Genomic DNA, 18,265 nt, shown 5'->3' on the forward strand with positions numbered 1-18,265 from the left:
CCTTTGATCTCAACTCACATTCCTAAAGCCATATACCTAAAGTGCTAAAACTGCTTGACTACAGGTCCCTGATGCCTACAACCAGGTTCACAGATATTCTGTCAGTGTATGAAATTTTAGGTCGCTGTTCTGGAATGTGACTACTTCTACAACAAACATCTAATGAAAAAAACCAATAGGAGAACAGAAATTGATGTGTAAGTGCGTTTAAGAGAGATATAAATAATATGTTATGATATAATGTCCCCTTCCCATTACTGTAAGCATTAGAATGGAGACATTTGTACACATACCTCCATACACTTCTGAAGTGGAGGCAAGGAGCAGGCGAGCTCCGACTCGCTTGGCCAATCCTGTGGACAGAGAGAGACATGAACAAATCAGTTGTTAAATTGTATCTAACCAGATAGAGTCTGCCTCATCAATCAATATGTGACTCCCATTGGGTGAGTCAGAAACAACCAAACCAGACATCAATCAGAAAAAGGCTGCAAGGAAAAAGCAAAGACCACCCCGATCAGGATATCAGCCAGAGAAAAATAACATTCAACAAATCACCTCTTTCACAGCTTAATGTTTGAATTGAGGTGTTATATTCTCATTATTTTTTGAAAAAGAAAAAAAACAACATTTAGATTACAAAAGGTGTACAATATGAACGATTATCTATAGACTGATGTCTTGAGATTTGATTTAAGCTTATGTTTCCCTGACATAGTAGCCTGGGAAAACCCAGACAACTTCCGGCAAATTTAGATTTGCTCTGAAAGTTAGACTGGCAAAGAGCTCATTCAAGCCCATTTCCAATCCGTCGAAATTGCGGCACCAATCAGAAACGTTGGGGCGGGCTTTACATGATGACGACAGCGCTGGGATTTTGAAGCAGATTTTGTAGCCTACATTACAAAGATGGATGGCGCCGTCGAACATCACTCGTTCCAATCAGCTATCGCGTCTGTTTTAAGCAATTTGAACGTTTCCTTTTAGTTAAAAACCGAGCAAAGAACAACACACGGAAATGTTTTTCCGCCGCTCTGCATACGTCATCTCCTTCATCGCTCTGATTGGGTTTAGGTCTATCCGCGACGTCCGTTGGTGACGCCCCTCTGGAAATGATTTGTCTATGACACTTTGCCAGACCATAACTCAGTTACAACTGAGAATGGTCTGGTTTTAACCAGGCTACTGACATAGACAACTGGTTAGCAAAATTAACTTCAACGTAGTTAAAAACGAAAATGAAATGCTCAGTGAGTGGAGCTAAAAGGTTAATGCTCTATTGCATTTGAAACGTATGGAGCTGGTTATGTGACGCAAACCTCAAAATGTATTCGCTTACGCACTACGGTTAAAAGGTTTTGAGGTCATGGTACTGTGCAAGGAATTGTGTATAATCAATAAATCTTTATTAATGGAAAATATGTCCTTGTAATCACAATCTGAGTAAAAATGGCCAAATATATCTATCGTATATTTTAGCTGTTTTGCAAAAAATATAGCCAGTCACTTATTTCCAATGAGCCTGGGTTGCATTATCTTAAAATGTGTCCCCCTTATTATTTGTCCCAGTTGTCTTTTTTTAAACCGTGGCTGTTTTTTTTTTTTAATATGGCATGTCAAGTTTAAACTGTTTCAAGACCCTGCAGTCTGTTTCTTTCACTTCTGAGCACCCAGGTACTATACTTTAACTGGCAGCTTAAGGCAAAATCAAAATATTGATTTAAAGGTGACACATTATGCCCCTTTTCACAAGATGTAATATACATCTTTGGTGTCCCCAGAATGTGTCTGTGAAATACCACCCAGATCATTTATTATAGCTTGTCAAAGTTGCCCCTTTTTGGGTGTGAGCAAAAACGCGCCGTTTTTGTGTTCCTTTAAATGCAAATGAGCTACTTTTCCTAAGGGAAGTGTCTTTATAAGACAGCTGTGACATTTTTTTGGTCAAATAGTGTTCTGGGCTCGTCTGTGCAGCCATTGACGGGACAGTTTGCATGCTTTCCTCGAACTTTTGCCATCGTGTTAGAACTGGTTACACTGATGTCGCTTCCGAAAAGCAAATGGCGGCTCCGTGGGTGGAAACGTGCAGTTTAAGGGGCGGTAATATTATAATTAGATCCTACGTAAGAAGGGGAGCGAAATCTGATCTGTTTATTTTTTTACATGCTTGCAGAGAAAGTCCTTGTCAGTACTCCATAACAATTTTGGACCTTAAGACCTCTTTTAAGGGTTAAGATGCTTTCTGAATTACTTAAGGAACTTTTCTTTAATTGTAATAGGAAACACCCACATTTCTAAGTATTTTTCATGAATACGAGCCCAGATCTTTTGAATGGTCATTACAGATGAGACAGCTGAGGTGCAAGATTCGACCTAATCAGTAACAGTAGAAGAGCACAAGACAACACAAAAGTAAAATGGTAAAGCAAAGGCGCTGGTGCATCATGCTGAATTCAGATATTCTGTTCAGTTTGAAGCACAAGATAACAGGGAGCCTGATTAGGTAAGTAATACCTAAAACATTGGAAGTGTCTTTTCGTGGTGGATGCCAATTGTGAACGTCTTATGACAGCAGCCATTGGAATTGCTAACAGCTGTTACTATGGAGATAAAAGGACCCTTGATTTGGTCACTTATGGCAGATACCCTTTTCCATGACACATACACACACAAAATGGCTTTGCACTATCCCCTAAAACCTGCTGGTCTTGAACCAGAAACCGCTAATGTCATTCCACCAACGTTTCAAAAGTTCACAATAACTTTGTAAAAGTAATACATTTGAATTGAGCAGTTTAATCAAAGAGGCACAATCGCTTTATATGAAGAACAGATTTAATGAATATTCACATCTAAAAATTAATCAACACACATAAACATAGAACATAAAATACTGAAAACGGAAGCTCAAATGTGCTTGCTTGACTTTCAAGAACCGATGAGGTTTGTTATCCAAAGTCACACAAGTATTTCTTGAGCATCTAGCAAGTACGGGTGATATTTGATGTGCTCTATGTATGTGCATTGATCCACGTTTATGTGTATGTGAATAAAACCCTGAATTAAATATTTTCTTCAGAATTGAATTAAGCAGCTGTATTTCATATGGATTACGTATGATATGGATCATGGACATTTTAAAGTGTCATACTTTTGGTGGAATGGACTATCATTGGAGGGACAAAAATATCTTGTGTTTTGAAGATGAACAAAAGTCGTATGTGTGTGGAATGACATGAGGGTGTTTTGGTTACTGATGACAGAATTTTTATTTTTGGGTAATACTCACCAAGCATGTTGAGAGTACCAATAGTATTCGTTTTCAGTGTCTTGATAGGGTTGTACATGTAGTTGGGTGGCGATGCAGGCGAGGCCAAATGATATATCTGGTCAACTGAAAAAGAGGGGTGTAAAAAAACAGAAGTTGAAAAGTGAGAGGGGAATTGTTTATTGAGCCATTTTCCATTTAGAACCAATCCTCTTGCCAGAGGACAGATTGGACAGATAAAAATCAAACACACTTCCATTTACACCAATATAAACATCATCCAACTGTACAATGATTACAGATACTGAATATGGCCTAAAGCTAATCCAAAACAACAGCCCAAATAGATGGTTACCATCTGCCCATTCATATGCCCAAACAAATGAGCTGTCTTGTTAATGCAAATGATTATTTAAAGAGGGTTTTATGGGTAAATATCTTAATCAGTCTTTGAATCTATAATTAGGAACCAAATTTTAAAAATGTTGTGCTTTTCCAAGAGAAACTTATGAGTAACTCAGCAATGGGACCAATGCCACAAATATGAAGGCTTACTGCAACTCAAACTGGATGGAAATGCACACACAGACATGGCAGAAAGGTCATTCTCATTATCATTAGTAAATGTTCTGTCTACTATATGCAATCTGATGTCAGACCAGGCATAGGCAAGTCAATATAATGGATGGAGAACATAAACAGACAAGTTCTCATTCAACCTCCCCCAACTTAAATGTAGCGATGAGCAGAGATCAGTTATAGAGGGATGAGGAAGGAGATGAGTCAAAAGAGTAGATGACTGAGGCTCAATAGGAATGAAAAATCAAAGAGCAGAGACACACTGGTCCTATGGTTAAGTTGGCATGAAGGAATGGTGCAAGAGTCATTTAAGGTCAACCCAAGGAGTCTATCAGGCCAATAACTCATTGGTAAATAGAGAGATGTGTTACAAACTTTATTACATTGAGTGTTGCCCTTTTTAGCCTGGCCTATGATAACATGCATGTAGTACCATATTAATGTATTCACATACTTTATTATGTTTACTTTAGAATTACAAAGCCATTCAAGTAATCATTAATAATAAGCGATAATCCTGTACATTACATTTAATGAGACACTTAGTCTCATTTAGTTAAACATTAGACTCTTTAGCTTTGTTGATTTTGAAAGTGAACTTATTTTTATTTTCACAAAAATTTGTTTGAGATCAGACAAAATTTGGGCCCAGGTCTACCTAAATGGTCTTTCTTGAGGATATAAGTGGACACCCAAGAGCCAGTGTCACTTAGTCAGTCTCAGAATTTCCATCTGAAACAGAAACAACCAAATCGACAAAAAAGTGGGATATACAGTTGTGCTTGAGGACAAGTGCTAGTTTACTTTCTACTTGCAAGTTTAAGTGCCTCAAGCAAAACACTTTGGTAACACTTTATTTTAAGGTGACATAGTTACACGTTACTACGTGTACAGCTATAGTAATAACAATAAATTATGCATAATTACAAGTAATTAATTCTAAACTAAACTCTATAGTAAGTACATGTGGTTAACTAATATTACTCATATTACTCAATCTTACATTTAGTACAATGTAACTACGTCACCTTAAACTACAATGTAATCAACACCTGAATAGCTTTTAAAGACTCAATGACATGAACAAACCCTGCAACTAGCTCTTTTATCAGAAGGGCTCATTAGCTGCTTTTCCACTGTGGGGCCAGTGTGAGCCAGGGCTAACAACGTGTCGGGTGGGGCCAATAGCCTCGTACCTCAAGTGCAAGGCCAAAATCAAACTCATTTTTTTATGTTTGATTTATGAACATTTCTGTACCACCCCACCCAGACAGGTTGCTGGCCCCTGCTTGGCCACCCCTAAGAAAATATGCTGGCTCCGCCATTGCTAATTATTTAGCAATGGTTAGCATAAATCGCCTTTAGTATCGTGTATTAATATATTTCTGCCTCATATGGTGATCAGAATTCCCATCGGATCACAATTGGAAGTAATTTTAGACACTCGCTAGAAGAAGAAGTGACAGTGGTGATGCAAATGGCCCTGGCATGCACAACACAAGCACACTCGCTTTTGGCCCAACAGTGGAAATGCAGCTATTGTAGCAGCCTGGTCCCTTGTAAACCAAATTTTGACTGGCTGAAAAAATCCTGCTCATGGAAGCTGCCAGACAAGTATGAGACAGTCCATGGGCATGCTGTCAGAGGCTGAAAGTGACATCTAAAGAGCCTGCTGACAGACTATCTGCTAATTGACCTTTACGTCACAGTAATTTGACTGGCTTTATTAAATACAATCAAGAGTGACATCTATTTAGCATTTCCTGTGAAGCACAAATTCCATGATAACATATTACTATTAAAATCTCAGTACAAATGCCATATCTAACTCTTAAAAAACAATTAATAAAATAAGAAAAACATGTTCAGTTTCTTAGTTTAAATGTCAACATATCTGTGACAGATTTTAATTTGTGTACAATGGCACCACAGTAACAAAAACTAAACTAGGCATTTAGTTTGCTAAACTTTCGACAATTTGTTAACATAATGGTTATATGGGTTGCCAGAGACTGCCAACCAGAAGTAAAAATATGCCAGATAAAGAAAAAAGAAAGAAAAGTGGTTTAGCATATGAAGAGTTTGGTTCCAAAACGCAATAAATCCATTTAGATGAGTAAAAATGTGTTTTCTTTACCAAGAAAGTGGAAAGATGAAAACCACTATTTTCTGTTTCAAACTTTCACATAGCATTTGTAGGTCATAATAACAAAACAAAAAAAATTCAAATCCAGGTTTTGATTTTCAAAAAATTCAAAATGCAATTAATCCATTGAATCAATATATATATATTTTTTTCATATTGAAACTGTTGAAAATCCACAACAATGTAAGTTTATTAGTATAATATTTTTAGTAAGTTTTCACAGACAAAAACACGTACTTTCAAAGATTCACATATTATAGTATAAATTTTATATCACTTGTTTAGGCCTATAAGATTTTTTTAAAGATTTTTATTCAACCCACAGCCCTGTTGAGCAAGGTCACCACAAGCTATTGATAGGTAAAGGAATAGCTATCAATAGCTCACAGTGACCTTGCTCAACAGGGCTATGGGTTGAATAATGCCAGAGTTATGCTTCAAGTTTTAAACAATGAATAAAAAATCACATTCATTTTATACACTGAATTTGTTGTCTTGTGCATACTATAAATCCATTGCATTAATATAATATATGTGTAAAACTGTTCAAAATAGAACTGTAAAGAAGATTGAAAACATTTTTCCTCCTCCCGAGTGCCTCATCTTCTTATCTTCCTCACGTAAATGATTCGATTTCGATGCCTTACGTTTCTTACCCACCGCAGAAACAACCACAGGTTCATCAATGCCGTCAAAATTATTCATTTTTTTGTTTGTTTTTTGATCGAAAAGTACAAAATAGATAAGAAAAACTAGGAAGCCGGGTGTATTTAAGGCGCTGCCGTTACTGTTTACATTGCGTGGAATGGTGCGTTGTGATTGGTTGAGCGGATATATCGCATTCTGCTGAGAAGGGAGACTGGCGTTTGTCGCGGTTTGGAAAGAAAGGGAGAAAACATGACAGAATAACACGGCGGATATCGCATTTTACTTAAAATTAAACATTGACTTTTCAATACCAACCAGATACAATACCGATTTTTGCAGTAACTAATTTTTTTTTTTTTAAATGGCGTTTATCGCGTTTTGGAACCAAACTCTTCATATATAACCTTTAGGCCTGGTTTCACAGACGGGTCTTAAATTAAGCCAGGATTAGGCCTTAGTTCAAATAGGATATTTTAGTTGTTTTTATAAACGTGCCTTAGAAAAAAAAACATTACTGGTGTGCATCTTGAGACAGAACAATGGCACTGACATATTTCGAGATATGCAAGTGTAAGTTGATTTCAGTTAAAACAGCTAACACATGCATTTTAATCCAAGGCTAGGCTTAAGCCTTGTCTGTGAAACCGGGAGTTAATGTTATTTTTTAAGGTTAGAGGTCATGTGTGTACAGGACCCCATTGTGCCGGCTACAGAAGTTGTAACACTGCCAGACAAAAAGGTGCGTGTTGATTGTGTTAACAATGCTGTAAGATTAATGGTTTGAGCATGTACAAGATTTGGCCTAAGAAGTTTGTGGTCAAAGAGTTGGGCAAATCATAAAGTTCTGAACGAACTGTTGCAGTGTCGTTCATGCGGTTTCATTGTAGGCCTAACAATGTGAAAGTCAAAAATTGTGAATATCCACTCTAATCTAGACAAACACTGCCGAGTAATAATAGCATTTTGGCGGAGAATGAGATGTGTGGACCACTGCGATATGAAAAAAAAAGATGGAAAGCCATTGTGTTTGTGAATCGCTGTGGTACATTTACCGCTGAATTCAAACAATTTGACTGTAATTTAACGGTTTTCTTGTGTGAATGTGGTTAATGTCACAGTTGAATGTGTCAAACCTGTACTTCATCAGGGGTTGAAGCACACTGCTGAGATTTTCCATTACAGACATAGCAGTCATTGTTTTTAACTAGCTTTCCTCCAGCTTCTCCTGGTTTGATTAGCAGAAGTGGTAGGTGTGATGCTGCCTGACAAATAAGGGCAAAGAGAATGACCTGAAGGTCCTCTAAGCTCTACATCCCTTCATTCAAGGATCCATTGTCGAGTCAAATCACTGACAGTGACTGTCCTCAAACCGGACTGAATTTATGAAAGCAGCCTCCCTTTAATGCTAGTTGTTTTTGTCAGTCCCCAACTCTTGAACTTTCACATTAAATCTAAATAATTTCCTTTCTTTGACAGTCCTCTTTCAGTTCCCATAACAGTGAACTGAAACTTCACTGTTATTGGAACACTCTCATCCTTCACAGAAATACCTTGTAATCAGCAAGTGGATTTCACAGACAGTCATTGAGTGACAAGTAGTTTCTATTATTATTATTATTTTTAACTCACTGCTCGTACATACTTTGTACCTTTTACGGGGAAATAAAAATGAACATTGCCAAGTTTGCCTTCTATTATCTGTCACATTTAATTTCCAGTGTTCACTATTTGTATTTACTTACTCACTAATATTTCTTAAACATTTTGCATGTTCACAAGTGAAATATCTAAGGATTCTTAATAGCTAGTGCAAGAGAACAAACCATAACAAACCATACATCTGTGTTTTTTTTATAATAAATATCTGTGATTTTAATTTATAATAATTTAACCATAATCAATTATCATTCAATTATTCAATTCCTCTTTTCTGGTTTCCTCTGTCATTCCCTCAGGCTCATAGAAGACTTTTAGTTAATACAGTTAAGAGTTTCGTTAACTGATTTGGTATCAGAAAAGATTTGCTGTTAACTGGTTTTGGATATCAGACAAAACCCTGCTGGTTGGTTTTGGATACCAGACATGACGGATATCTTCTGACGGGGTCTGGTAAAGAGACTGGATCCAATATTCATGGTGTGGAGATTTGATTTAACATTTTACATTTGTGGTTGGAAGGATGTTGGCATGATCTAACACAAGGCAATGCTCTACAGTCCAAACGCATTGCTATTAATGTGTGTTTACTAGGGATGTTAATGATTAATCGATGATCGATTAATTGTCGATAATAATTTAATCGATAAAAATGTGATCATCGATTATTTAAGGTCATGCGCATGCCACGAAACACGTAAAGCAGACCCGAGGAAAAATTAAGAGAGCACGCCGGAGTTATGTTTGGGACCATTTTACTTTAATAGGCTACACCTTCATGAGCCTACACCTTCAAGTTTGCATGTGCATTCACAGCCTTTTGTTTTGTGCAAGTGTAAATTGTAATATTGTGTTTATTTTGTGTAGACCTATATATATCCGATTCATCTCATATATGATGCATTTGGTTAAGAATTAACGCTGTATAAAGCACGCCGGTGATCATCTTCAGCTTCAGCGCATGCAGCTCAAACAGCAATGCACAACTAATAATAACTATGATTGGGACTGTCAAATTACATACCATTATAAAGGGAACAATATTGTAAAAAAACCTTGTGAATTATTTGGGTTTAATTGCCGTGTTTCAGCGCGTTGCTCCAGGAAGAGTGCATTCACAACAAGAGTTACACATTCTGAATAGCACATAACTTAGTTCAAGCTCACTTGTGCATGTGTCATTTTTTGCAGATATCATTAGTAATATTTTGTATATATCTGATTAATCTCATATAGGATGCGTTTTGTTGAGTTAAATAACCCGCTAGAAAAGAGCTTCAGTTTACCGATGTTCATTCAGCGCTAGGGATGCAGCGATTACCAGATTCCACAATTACCCGCGCTTTAAAACGTCACGGTTAATTAATCGTAAAGACTATGCTACACCGAGTGTTCTGCACAGAACGGAACTTTTGCAACTAACACAAAACGAAAACAAAGTTACACCAGCAGTGCACCAGCTTAATGCCGTGCTCGTCAACCACTATGGCAGAGGGACTAGCAGCGATGCTCTATTTCCACCGAAAAAATGCCTTAAGGGCCTGTTCACAGGTCGCGTCTTTTGCGCGCTCAAGTTCGTTATTTCAAATGTAGGCGCACGGCATGCGCGCTCATAAGGGAAGCGACGCGCTCGTTTTTTCCAAGCGCGTCCGCGCCGCATCGAGATAAAAACATCTCTACTTTTCATAATGCCGCAAGCGCACCTTAGGTCAAGTGACAAGAACCAACACAGCAACGACAGACGCCTCCGGAGCGCAACCGCCCTAGCGCTTTGGAAAAAGGAGAACGCGGCGTGCAACTTTCAGCTTTCAGTGCAACGTAAAAAAACAACAACAAAAAACAGCGGAATGTTTTGGTTGCGCAAGTCTGTGGAAAACAGAATGTGACGTGCTCTCAAGAGTTTCAGTCAGTGAACATTTAACTTAATATCCTATTGCTTTCTCCTGTAAATGTTAGGCTTTGTAGTTTTAATATGCCCGGTGTGAAAACACTAACATAAGATCAGGGCCGTGTAGACTTCTAGGACTACCAATTAACTGCATTTCAGTTATTAATAACACTGCATGAGAGATGTTCTCAGTTTCTTTCTATAATTTTTACTTAAACTTCAAACAAACAAACCAAAATAATGAGATTATAATAGATGATTTTCTAAAGGCACATGTAAAATTTGGATTAATAATTTTAAAAAGAGTATTAAAATAAGTACAATAATATTGGAGTGGATAACATTTGGACTATAATTGTTTACTTTTAAAATAAATACATAGTTAATATTTAGCTTACATTTAATTCAATAGAGCCAAATATTTTGTTTATTCTTATTTTCATTGGGATTTATTATCCCTTTATTTGTTTTTAAGTCAAATACCAACAAGATATTGTTTTCATGTTTTCAAGTTTTCTACCTCAGGTTGAAAATAAATTTAGAACAAACTAAACACTTAATCATTTTGTGATCTATTTCAATCAAAGAGCCCTGGCCTGCAGCCATTGACTTAATTTGTTATTTTTTAAAGAAAAATGCTGGATGATTACAAAGCACTTCTCTTTAATTCCAAAGGAAGAGATTGATTATTGTTTGTCATTTTATAATTTTGTACTGTGTTGTGGCAAATAACACATTCAAATCTAGTGTTGAGTGTTCATGTGATATTATACATGTAGTGTTGTGAAATTAATTGATGCATAATAATCGTGATAATCGTTAAATCGTGATTATTTCTCAGACAATAATCGTACTTACAAAATCTGTAATCGTTGCATCCCTATTCAGCGCATGCAGCTCTAACAGCAATGCACGACTAATAATAACTATAATTAGGATTGTCATATTACATAACATTATAATGAGAAGAGTAATTTAATAAATCATTGTGAATTCTTTGGGTTGTTTGCAAGCAGCAGAAAGCTGCCTTATGCGACACACATACAGTAAACCCAAGTGTCGTTTACTGTGCATAATAGCACCAAATTAACCCGCGTTCCATTTTCTATCATGTGCTGTGCATGTTTGTGATGACGTAACGAATGCAAATGCACCAGGGTTTGACAGAATCAAGTTGAGTGTGAAACTAGACCAACGCTGTGGGGGGTACCAGGAACAATCCCGCTCAGACTCGGACGGCAAAAAAACAGGCCCAGTGAAGAAAAACCCTTAGTCTTTATAATCGATTATCTGTGATGAATCAAGCATCAAAAGCAATTGGTGGTGCTCACCTTCAATATAGAGAGGCTCCACCACATCATGGTTGATCAGCTCAAAGTTCTCATGGCCGATCCAGTGCTCTACATTGCGCTTGCGGCCAGTGAAGAAATTATCCACAACAGTGACCTCATGACCATCCATCATCAGCTTATCAGTTAAGTGGGAGCCCACAAATCCTGCCCCACCGGTGATCTACCAGAGGAAAGACTGTATATCATTTCATAAGCCAAAATTATTGACGTACATAGAGTCATACATGACTTTCTATTTACTTAAGTTTGAGAAATATTTTAACAAGTTGCAATCAGATGGGATTAAAAAGCATGGGGCTAAATCAGCACAGGGAGTAATCAGAGGAATTTGAGCAGTGTTTCTACTCCCTACTGTTTCTTGTTTCCTCAACGCTTCTACATTCTTCCACTCTCAATTATCTGTGTGCAACAAAGCCTGTTGAAAAGCTCCCTCTGAAATAACTCTAGTTATTTCCCAGCTGCCAAATTGGTTATGCTTCAATCTGACACTGTAACCTTATAAACGCAGGAGATTTTATTTAATAACATTTTCATTGGAGGAGGAAAAATGCCAGCGATCTATCAAAAAGTGGAAAATGAACAACGAAATGTCAATAAACTATGATGACCACCTGTATGCCATATATATCTTACAGACAGACAGACATGCATTATTGAAGAAGCAGTTCTGTACACCGAAGAAGACTTGAGAAAAAGAAAAAGAAAAAATCCTCACCAAAATCCTCTTTCGGTCCTTCTCGGATAAGAATTTTACAGGTGGGTACTTCTGGGTAAAGCTGTAGAATAAAAGAAAACCTTAAATGAGCAAGTTTCAAGAGTATTTAGATGTGTCTTATATATGTCAAAAGCACCACACTATTCAGTCACACACAAAAGCATTAAAAAACAAATTTTAGCTGATGAAAATTATCCACATTTAAACATTCCATTCTTCTTGCTACTCTATCAACACATTCCAGTACAAATTCACTTGTCAGTATTGAATATGTCAGTATCTGAGCACAGAAACTCAAAAACTCTAGGGGGATGACTCTGTGCTTGTGATTCTCTCATCCAATTACTCTTGAGTTTCTCAGCTCAGACACAGAGATATTGTAGACACTCTCCCTAGTCCCCAGACTTCACTGATAACGTCATCACTGATTATTTCAATTGTCTCACTGGTCCCAAAGAGGACACAGTCCCATAGAGATAACTCTGATCAGGGTTTTTCCTTTTTTTTTTTTTTGTATGCACTCACAGTGAAGCCTCATAGAAAAATCTGTACCAATGCATGTAGAAAATAAATATTTTCTTAAGATGATCTGGTTTAATTTCCTTTATTCTGTAAACCTGATTTCATGTCTGTAGCTTGTGTTGCTGTTGCTATACTTGTCTTGCATGGGGAGATGCATTATATCCATTAGTGCTATACGTCATATTCGAGTATAAAATATCTTAAAATATAATATATATATATATATATATTTTTTTTTTTTTACACTTATATATATATATATATATATAAGTGTAAAAAAAAAAATATATATATATATATATATATATATATATATATATATATATATATATATATATATATATATATATATACACAGGTCCTTCTCAAAAAATTAGCATATTGTGATAAAGTTCATTATTTTCCATAATGTAATGATAAAAATTAAACTTTCATATATTTTAGATTCATTGCACACCAACTGAAATATTTCAGGTCTTTTATTGTTTTAATACTAATGATTTTGGCATACAGCTCATGAAAACCCAAAATTCCTGTCTCAAAAAATTAGCATATCATGAAAAGGGTCTCTAAACAAGCTATTAACCTAATCATCTGAATCAACTAATTAATTCTAAACACCTGCAAAAGATTCCTGAGGCTTTTAAAAACTCCCAACCTGTTTCATTACTCAAAACCGCAATCATGGGTAAGACTGCCGACCTGACTGCTGTCCAGAAGGCCATCATTGACACCCTCAAGCAAGAGGGTAAGACAGAAAGAAATTTCTGAACAAATAGGCTGTTTCCAGAGTGCTGTATCAAGGCACCTCAGTGGGAAGTCTGTGGGAAGGAAAAAGTGTGGCAAAAACCGCTGCACAACGAGAAGAGGTGACCGGACCCTGAGGAAGATTGTGGAGAAGGACCGATTCCAGACCTTGGGGGACCTGCGGAAGCAGTGGACTGAGTCTGGAGTAGAAACATCCAGAGCCACCGTGCACAGGCGTGTGCAGGAAATGGGCTACAGGTGCCGCATTCCCCAGGTCAAGCCACTTTTGAACCAGAAACAGCGGCAGAAGCGCCTGACCTGGGCTACAGAGAAGCAGCACTGGACTGTTGCTCAGTTTTGCATGTCATTCAGAAATCAAGGTGCCAGAGTCTGGAGGAAGACTGGGGAGAAGGAAATGCCAAAATGCCTGAAGTCCAGTGTCAAGTACCCACAGTCAGTGATGGTCTGGGGTGCCATGTCAGCTGCTGGTGTTGGTGCACTGTGTTTTATCAAGGGCAGGGTCAATGCAGCTAGCTATCAGGAGATTTTGGAGTACTTCATGCTTCCATCTGCTGAAAAGCTTTATGGAGATGAAGATTTCATTTTTCAGCACGACCTGGCACCTGCTCACCGTGCCAAAACCACTGGTAAATGGTTTACTGACCTTGGTAGTACTGTGCTCAATTGGCCTGCCAACTCTCCTGACCTGAACCCCATAGAGAATCTGTGGGATATTGTGAAGAGAAAGTTGAGAGACGCAAGACCCAACACTCTGGATGAGCTTAAGGCCGCTATCGAAGCATCCTGGGCCTCCATAACACCTCAGCAGTGCCACAGGCTGATTGCCTCCATGCCACGCTGGATTGAAGCAGTCATTTCTGCAAAAGGATTCCCGACCAAGTATTGACTATTGAGTGCATAACTGAACATAATTATTTGAAGGTTGACTTTTTTTTTGTTGTATTAAAAACACTTCTTTTATTGGTCGGATGAAATATACTAATTTTTTGAGACAGGAATTTTGGGTTTTCATGAGCTGTATGCCAAAATCATCAGTATTAAAACAATAAAAGACCTGAAATATTTCAGTTGGTGTGCAATGAATCTAAAATATAAGAAAGTTTAATTTTTATCATTACATTATGGAAAATAATGAACTTTTTCACAATATGCTAATTTTTTGAGAAGGACCTGTATATTGTTCTTCACAATGAGAAAACAATATAGTTATTTTAAGACCTGTTCACTGAAAGATTCTTTGAGGAACCAAAAATAAATAAAAAAAAATCACTGAAAAAAACAAAACAAAAAAAAAACTTTTGGAACCTTGATTTTTAAGTGGCTTAGATTATCAGAAATAAACTAAAAAAATACACCCTAATAAAATACAAGGAAGCTGTGAATTGATGGTTTTGTTGAGCGATGCCAGAATGAATAAAATGGACCACAGCACATGCTGATAATGCTGGTGGAACCCTGTTACAAATGTCTATCCAAGAACTGTTTTTGTTACTTTGGCCAAACTAATTTGAAAAGTAGGTTCATTTCACACTGCTGCCATGACACTTGTGCCTGTTTGATGAATCTCCTAACACAGGTAATATACTCTGAGATTATGTCAGTGCCGGGTTTAGTCGGGGCCCGGGGCCAATCAAACAGCATCAAGTAATCTCCTTTAGGTCTGGCTGAGATGCGGCAAAGTGAAGAGAAAAAGACAGCCACTCTCTCCGGAGACCTCACACCTCATCACTGAGGAGGACTGACAAAATATCATGGTGCAATTTTAACCCCATCCTGACATGCCAATCAAAGCTTGACGCACATTGTGCCGCAGCTTCCTGTCTCTTCCTCTATTCAACCCTGCTTACACTTCTCCAGACTGGCTGTTTTATGACACTTCCTTCGTAATTACCGGCTGTGAAATGTGCTCATGTCATTTCTAACCTATTCAACTAATTACTTGCTCATCAGGGCTTTTTCTCACAATTGCACAATATATCTATGAAGTGTGGATACATAAAAAAATAGCAGATATAAAAAAGGAAATGTACTGAAATCTCAATGGGTTTTATTATGTGTAAAAGATCACGGTGTGATACCAAGCACGGCAGGACTTGAAGCTATAGCAGTGTACGTTTTTGGGTGCAGATGAAAAACATACCTAAGCTCAAGTTCCCGTATCTTCTCCCTGAGAGGTGCCACTGCCTGTGAGGAACAGAGTGAGATATGACAGTGAGAACGGGACAGGAAGGGCAAAGAAAAGATACATGAGACAGAGTAAGAAACAAAGAGAACAGTAAAAGAGGTGATCAGAGAGATGTATAGAGAGTGAGGGGACTGCATTAATTACCCAGTTGAGACTGGGACATTTAAAGCTTAAGGAAAACAGAACAGATTAAATGGCAGAAATTTATGTCTGACTTAGACACAGTCGTCAAGCACGATCAGCCCTCAAACTGATTTACAGATTAATCTGAGAACAGCTGTAAAGTTATGTGAAAGGAAGGAACAGAAATAGTTAAAGTCCCCCTGTGGTGAAAATCCAGATTTAAATTTTGTTTATATTTCTATGTGGTGTTTGTAATATGCTTTAAGACAAACCATGTGCAAATTCATAAGTCAATCAACACCACTGCTGAGTTTTTTTTACCTTAAAACTGCAGTGAACCAAAGACAGTCTCAAAAACGCAGTTTGAAATCGCTGGTGTTTCTGACGTCACAAACTACCTTGTAACCAATCACATCAACATGTGATCATCAACGAGTGGATCTCTGAGGTGGTGTGAGTGAGTGGAGGCGGGGCTAATTTGCATATTCATAGAACCGCGTATAGTAAATGAGGCAAGGGTGTAGACTTACATTCAAGCTATTTTAAGGCATGACGATTTTTTTCAAGGAAAAGCAGTTTAAATGTGTCATTTCGGTGAGTTTTATGGGATAAAATTATTGACTACAGGGCTATAACAGATTATTAATCTTGTAATCAGAACTCTCTCTTTAATTAAGCCACTAATAAGAAGAAAGTTAGGCCAGCACCAAAGAAAAAAAATTCAGGACTGACTACAGCCTGATACATGTAATTAACTTTGATCAATTTAACCAATTAGCATATCATGTAATTTATCTGATTGCTTTAATTAATTTAAGCATTATTCCTAATTATAAGTCATGGTCAATAAGTAATCCTAACTTCATTAACATTCCGAATGACAGTTGAAACATCAGACATTTGCCCCAGAACAACAAGATTTAAGATCTGGGTCGAAGGACATTTCCAAACTGTAACACTTCTTTAAATGAAATATCAAACATCAGACAGGAGAATAAATGTCATCGTTTCTAAAAGCTATCGGAGATGCTGACAAACAAGCCTCGGTAGGTGTTGACACGCTTTGAACCTTAAGGTCAGGCAGATATGAGAAAAGCGATTTCTAATGAGCTTCTGCAGGCGATAAGCAGACATTTGGGATCTATAATGAAATGATAGAGATTGCAGTTATAGCACTGACTTTTAATGTGAATCAGCCTCAGTCAAATTAAATGGGTTTCATCCAGTTTCAAACACTTTCGCAAACATGCTGCATGGAAATAATAAATATGACAAACTAAAGATATAGAAATCTACACAGTGGTTTTCAAACGGTTCTAGGTGGTTTCTTACAAGCCCAAGTCTCTATGATATTCTGGTTGCTAGTTACGGTTCGGTTCTCTCCTTCAATGTAAGCCAATGCAATATGTTCACCTGTTTTGTCATCCACTAGGTGAAAATGGTACATCTGATCGCTCATAAACATAACAGGTTACCTCACCTCAACAAGCCGCTTGATTTGAGGTATCATTCACATCAATAGCACTACGGTACAGGAAGAGTTACAATGTGTCAAATTTTAAAAGCAACATGAAGAGTTATTCGTTTTGTACTGTTGAGTGTACAAGGATATTTAAAAAGAAAAATAATAATGAGGACTGGATTTGATTGATAGATTTTGTATTTTCAGTCATCAGATTAATTTACATTGTGACTGTGTATCAGATGTAATCCACTCTGTCTGTGTCTGCAAACTAAAGGTGTGTGCCAAAGGTGTGTGCCCATTCAGATGTATGGCCCACAGAAACTGATTGGTGTGAATGACAAAGAATCAGGATTGCTCAGGGTGGATTAGCCAGTTAGATCGATCTCCTGTGGGAGGTCCTAACAGGTTTCTATTGTTTGTAGCCCATAGGCTATGTCTTCATGTATAAAGTTATGTCTCACAGACAGAACTTTGGGTTAAGATTGTTGAAGGGCGACATGCTAACATCGCTGGCTGCTGAAGGACTGCTACACTACAAACCTTCAATAAATTATTCTCCCCACAAGAACTCTGGTCAAGCTTACTTATTTTATGTATTGGAGAAATCTAATACATTGGCGAGCCACCCAAACCACTGCTCGGCCAAATACACCAACATCTAACAATTTGATCCATTTTGAACAAATTGGAGAGTGAAACGTTGATTCTGTATTCACTGACAGGTGGTTTGAAGGGCTTGGTGACGTCAGACCAAAAAAAAAAAAAAAAGTTTAGCATTTTAATGAAACCCTCTAAAACCAAACATTTTTTGAGAACTGATGAATCAATAATAATCATTAATACAATATATATATATTTTTTTACTTCATCGAAAGTTAGTGATATTTGTGGCAGCTGCTATGTGTGTGAAAAAACAAAAAATAATTGTGGACATGAATAGAAAAGGCTAA

At 37.3% G+C, this 18,265-nt stretch overlaps 1 protein-coding gene across 1 annotated transcript in view; it reads right to left on the reverse strand.

Annotated features, from left to right (window-relative positions):
- uxs1 (UDP-glucuronate decarboxylase 1) overlaps window positions 1-18,265 on the reverse strand; it is a 93,268-nt gene that overhangs the window by 40,341 nt on the left and 34,662 nt on the right. Inside the window, exons 4-8 of the mRNA XM_056251779.1 lie at window positions 15,683-15,726; window positions 12,253-12,313; window positions 11,517-11,697; window positions 3,290-3,394; window positions 294-353 (exon numbers count right to left, since the gene is read on the reverse strand). Of these exons, the coding sequence (XP_056107754.1) occupies window positions 294-353; window positions 3,290-3,394; window positions 11,517-11,697; window positions 12,253-12,313; window positions 15,683-15,726 (451 nt within the window). The remainder of the gene's footprint in view (window positions 1-293; window positions 354-3,289; window positions 3,395-11,516; window positions 11,698-12,252; window positions 12,314-15,682; window positions 15,727-18,265) is intronic.

The sequence above is a fragment of the Rhinichthys klamathensis genome, unplaced genomic scaffold (assembly GCF_029890125.1).
Source record: "Rhinichthys klamathensis goyatoka isolate OS25496 unplaced genomic scaffold, OSU_Roscu_1.1 h1tg000090l_1, whole genome shotgun sequence".
NCBI classification, from domain to species: domain Eukaryota; kingdom Metazoa; phylum Chordata; class Actinopteri; order Cypriniformes; family Leuciscidae; genus Rhinichthys; species Rhinichthys klamathensis.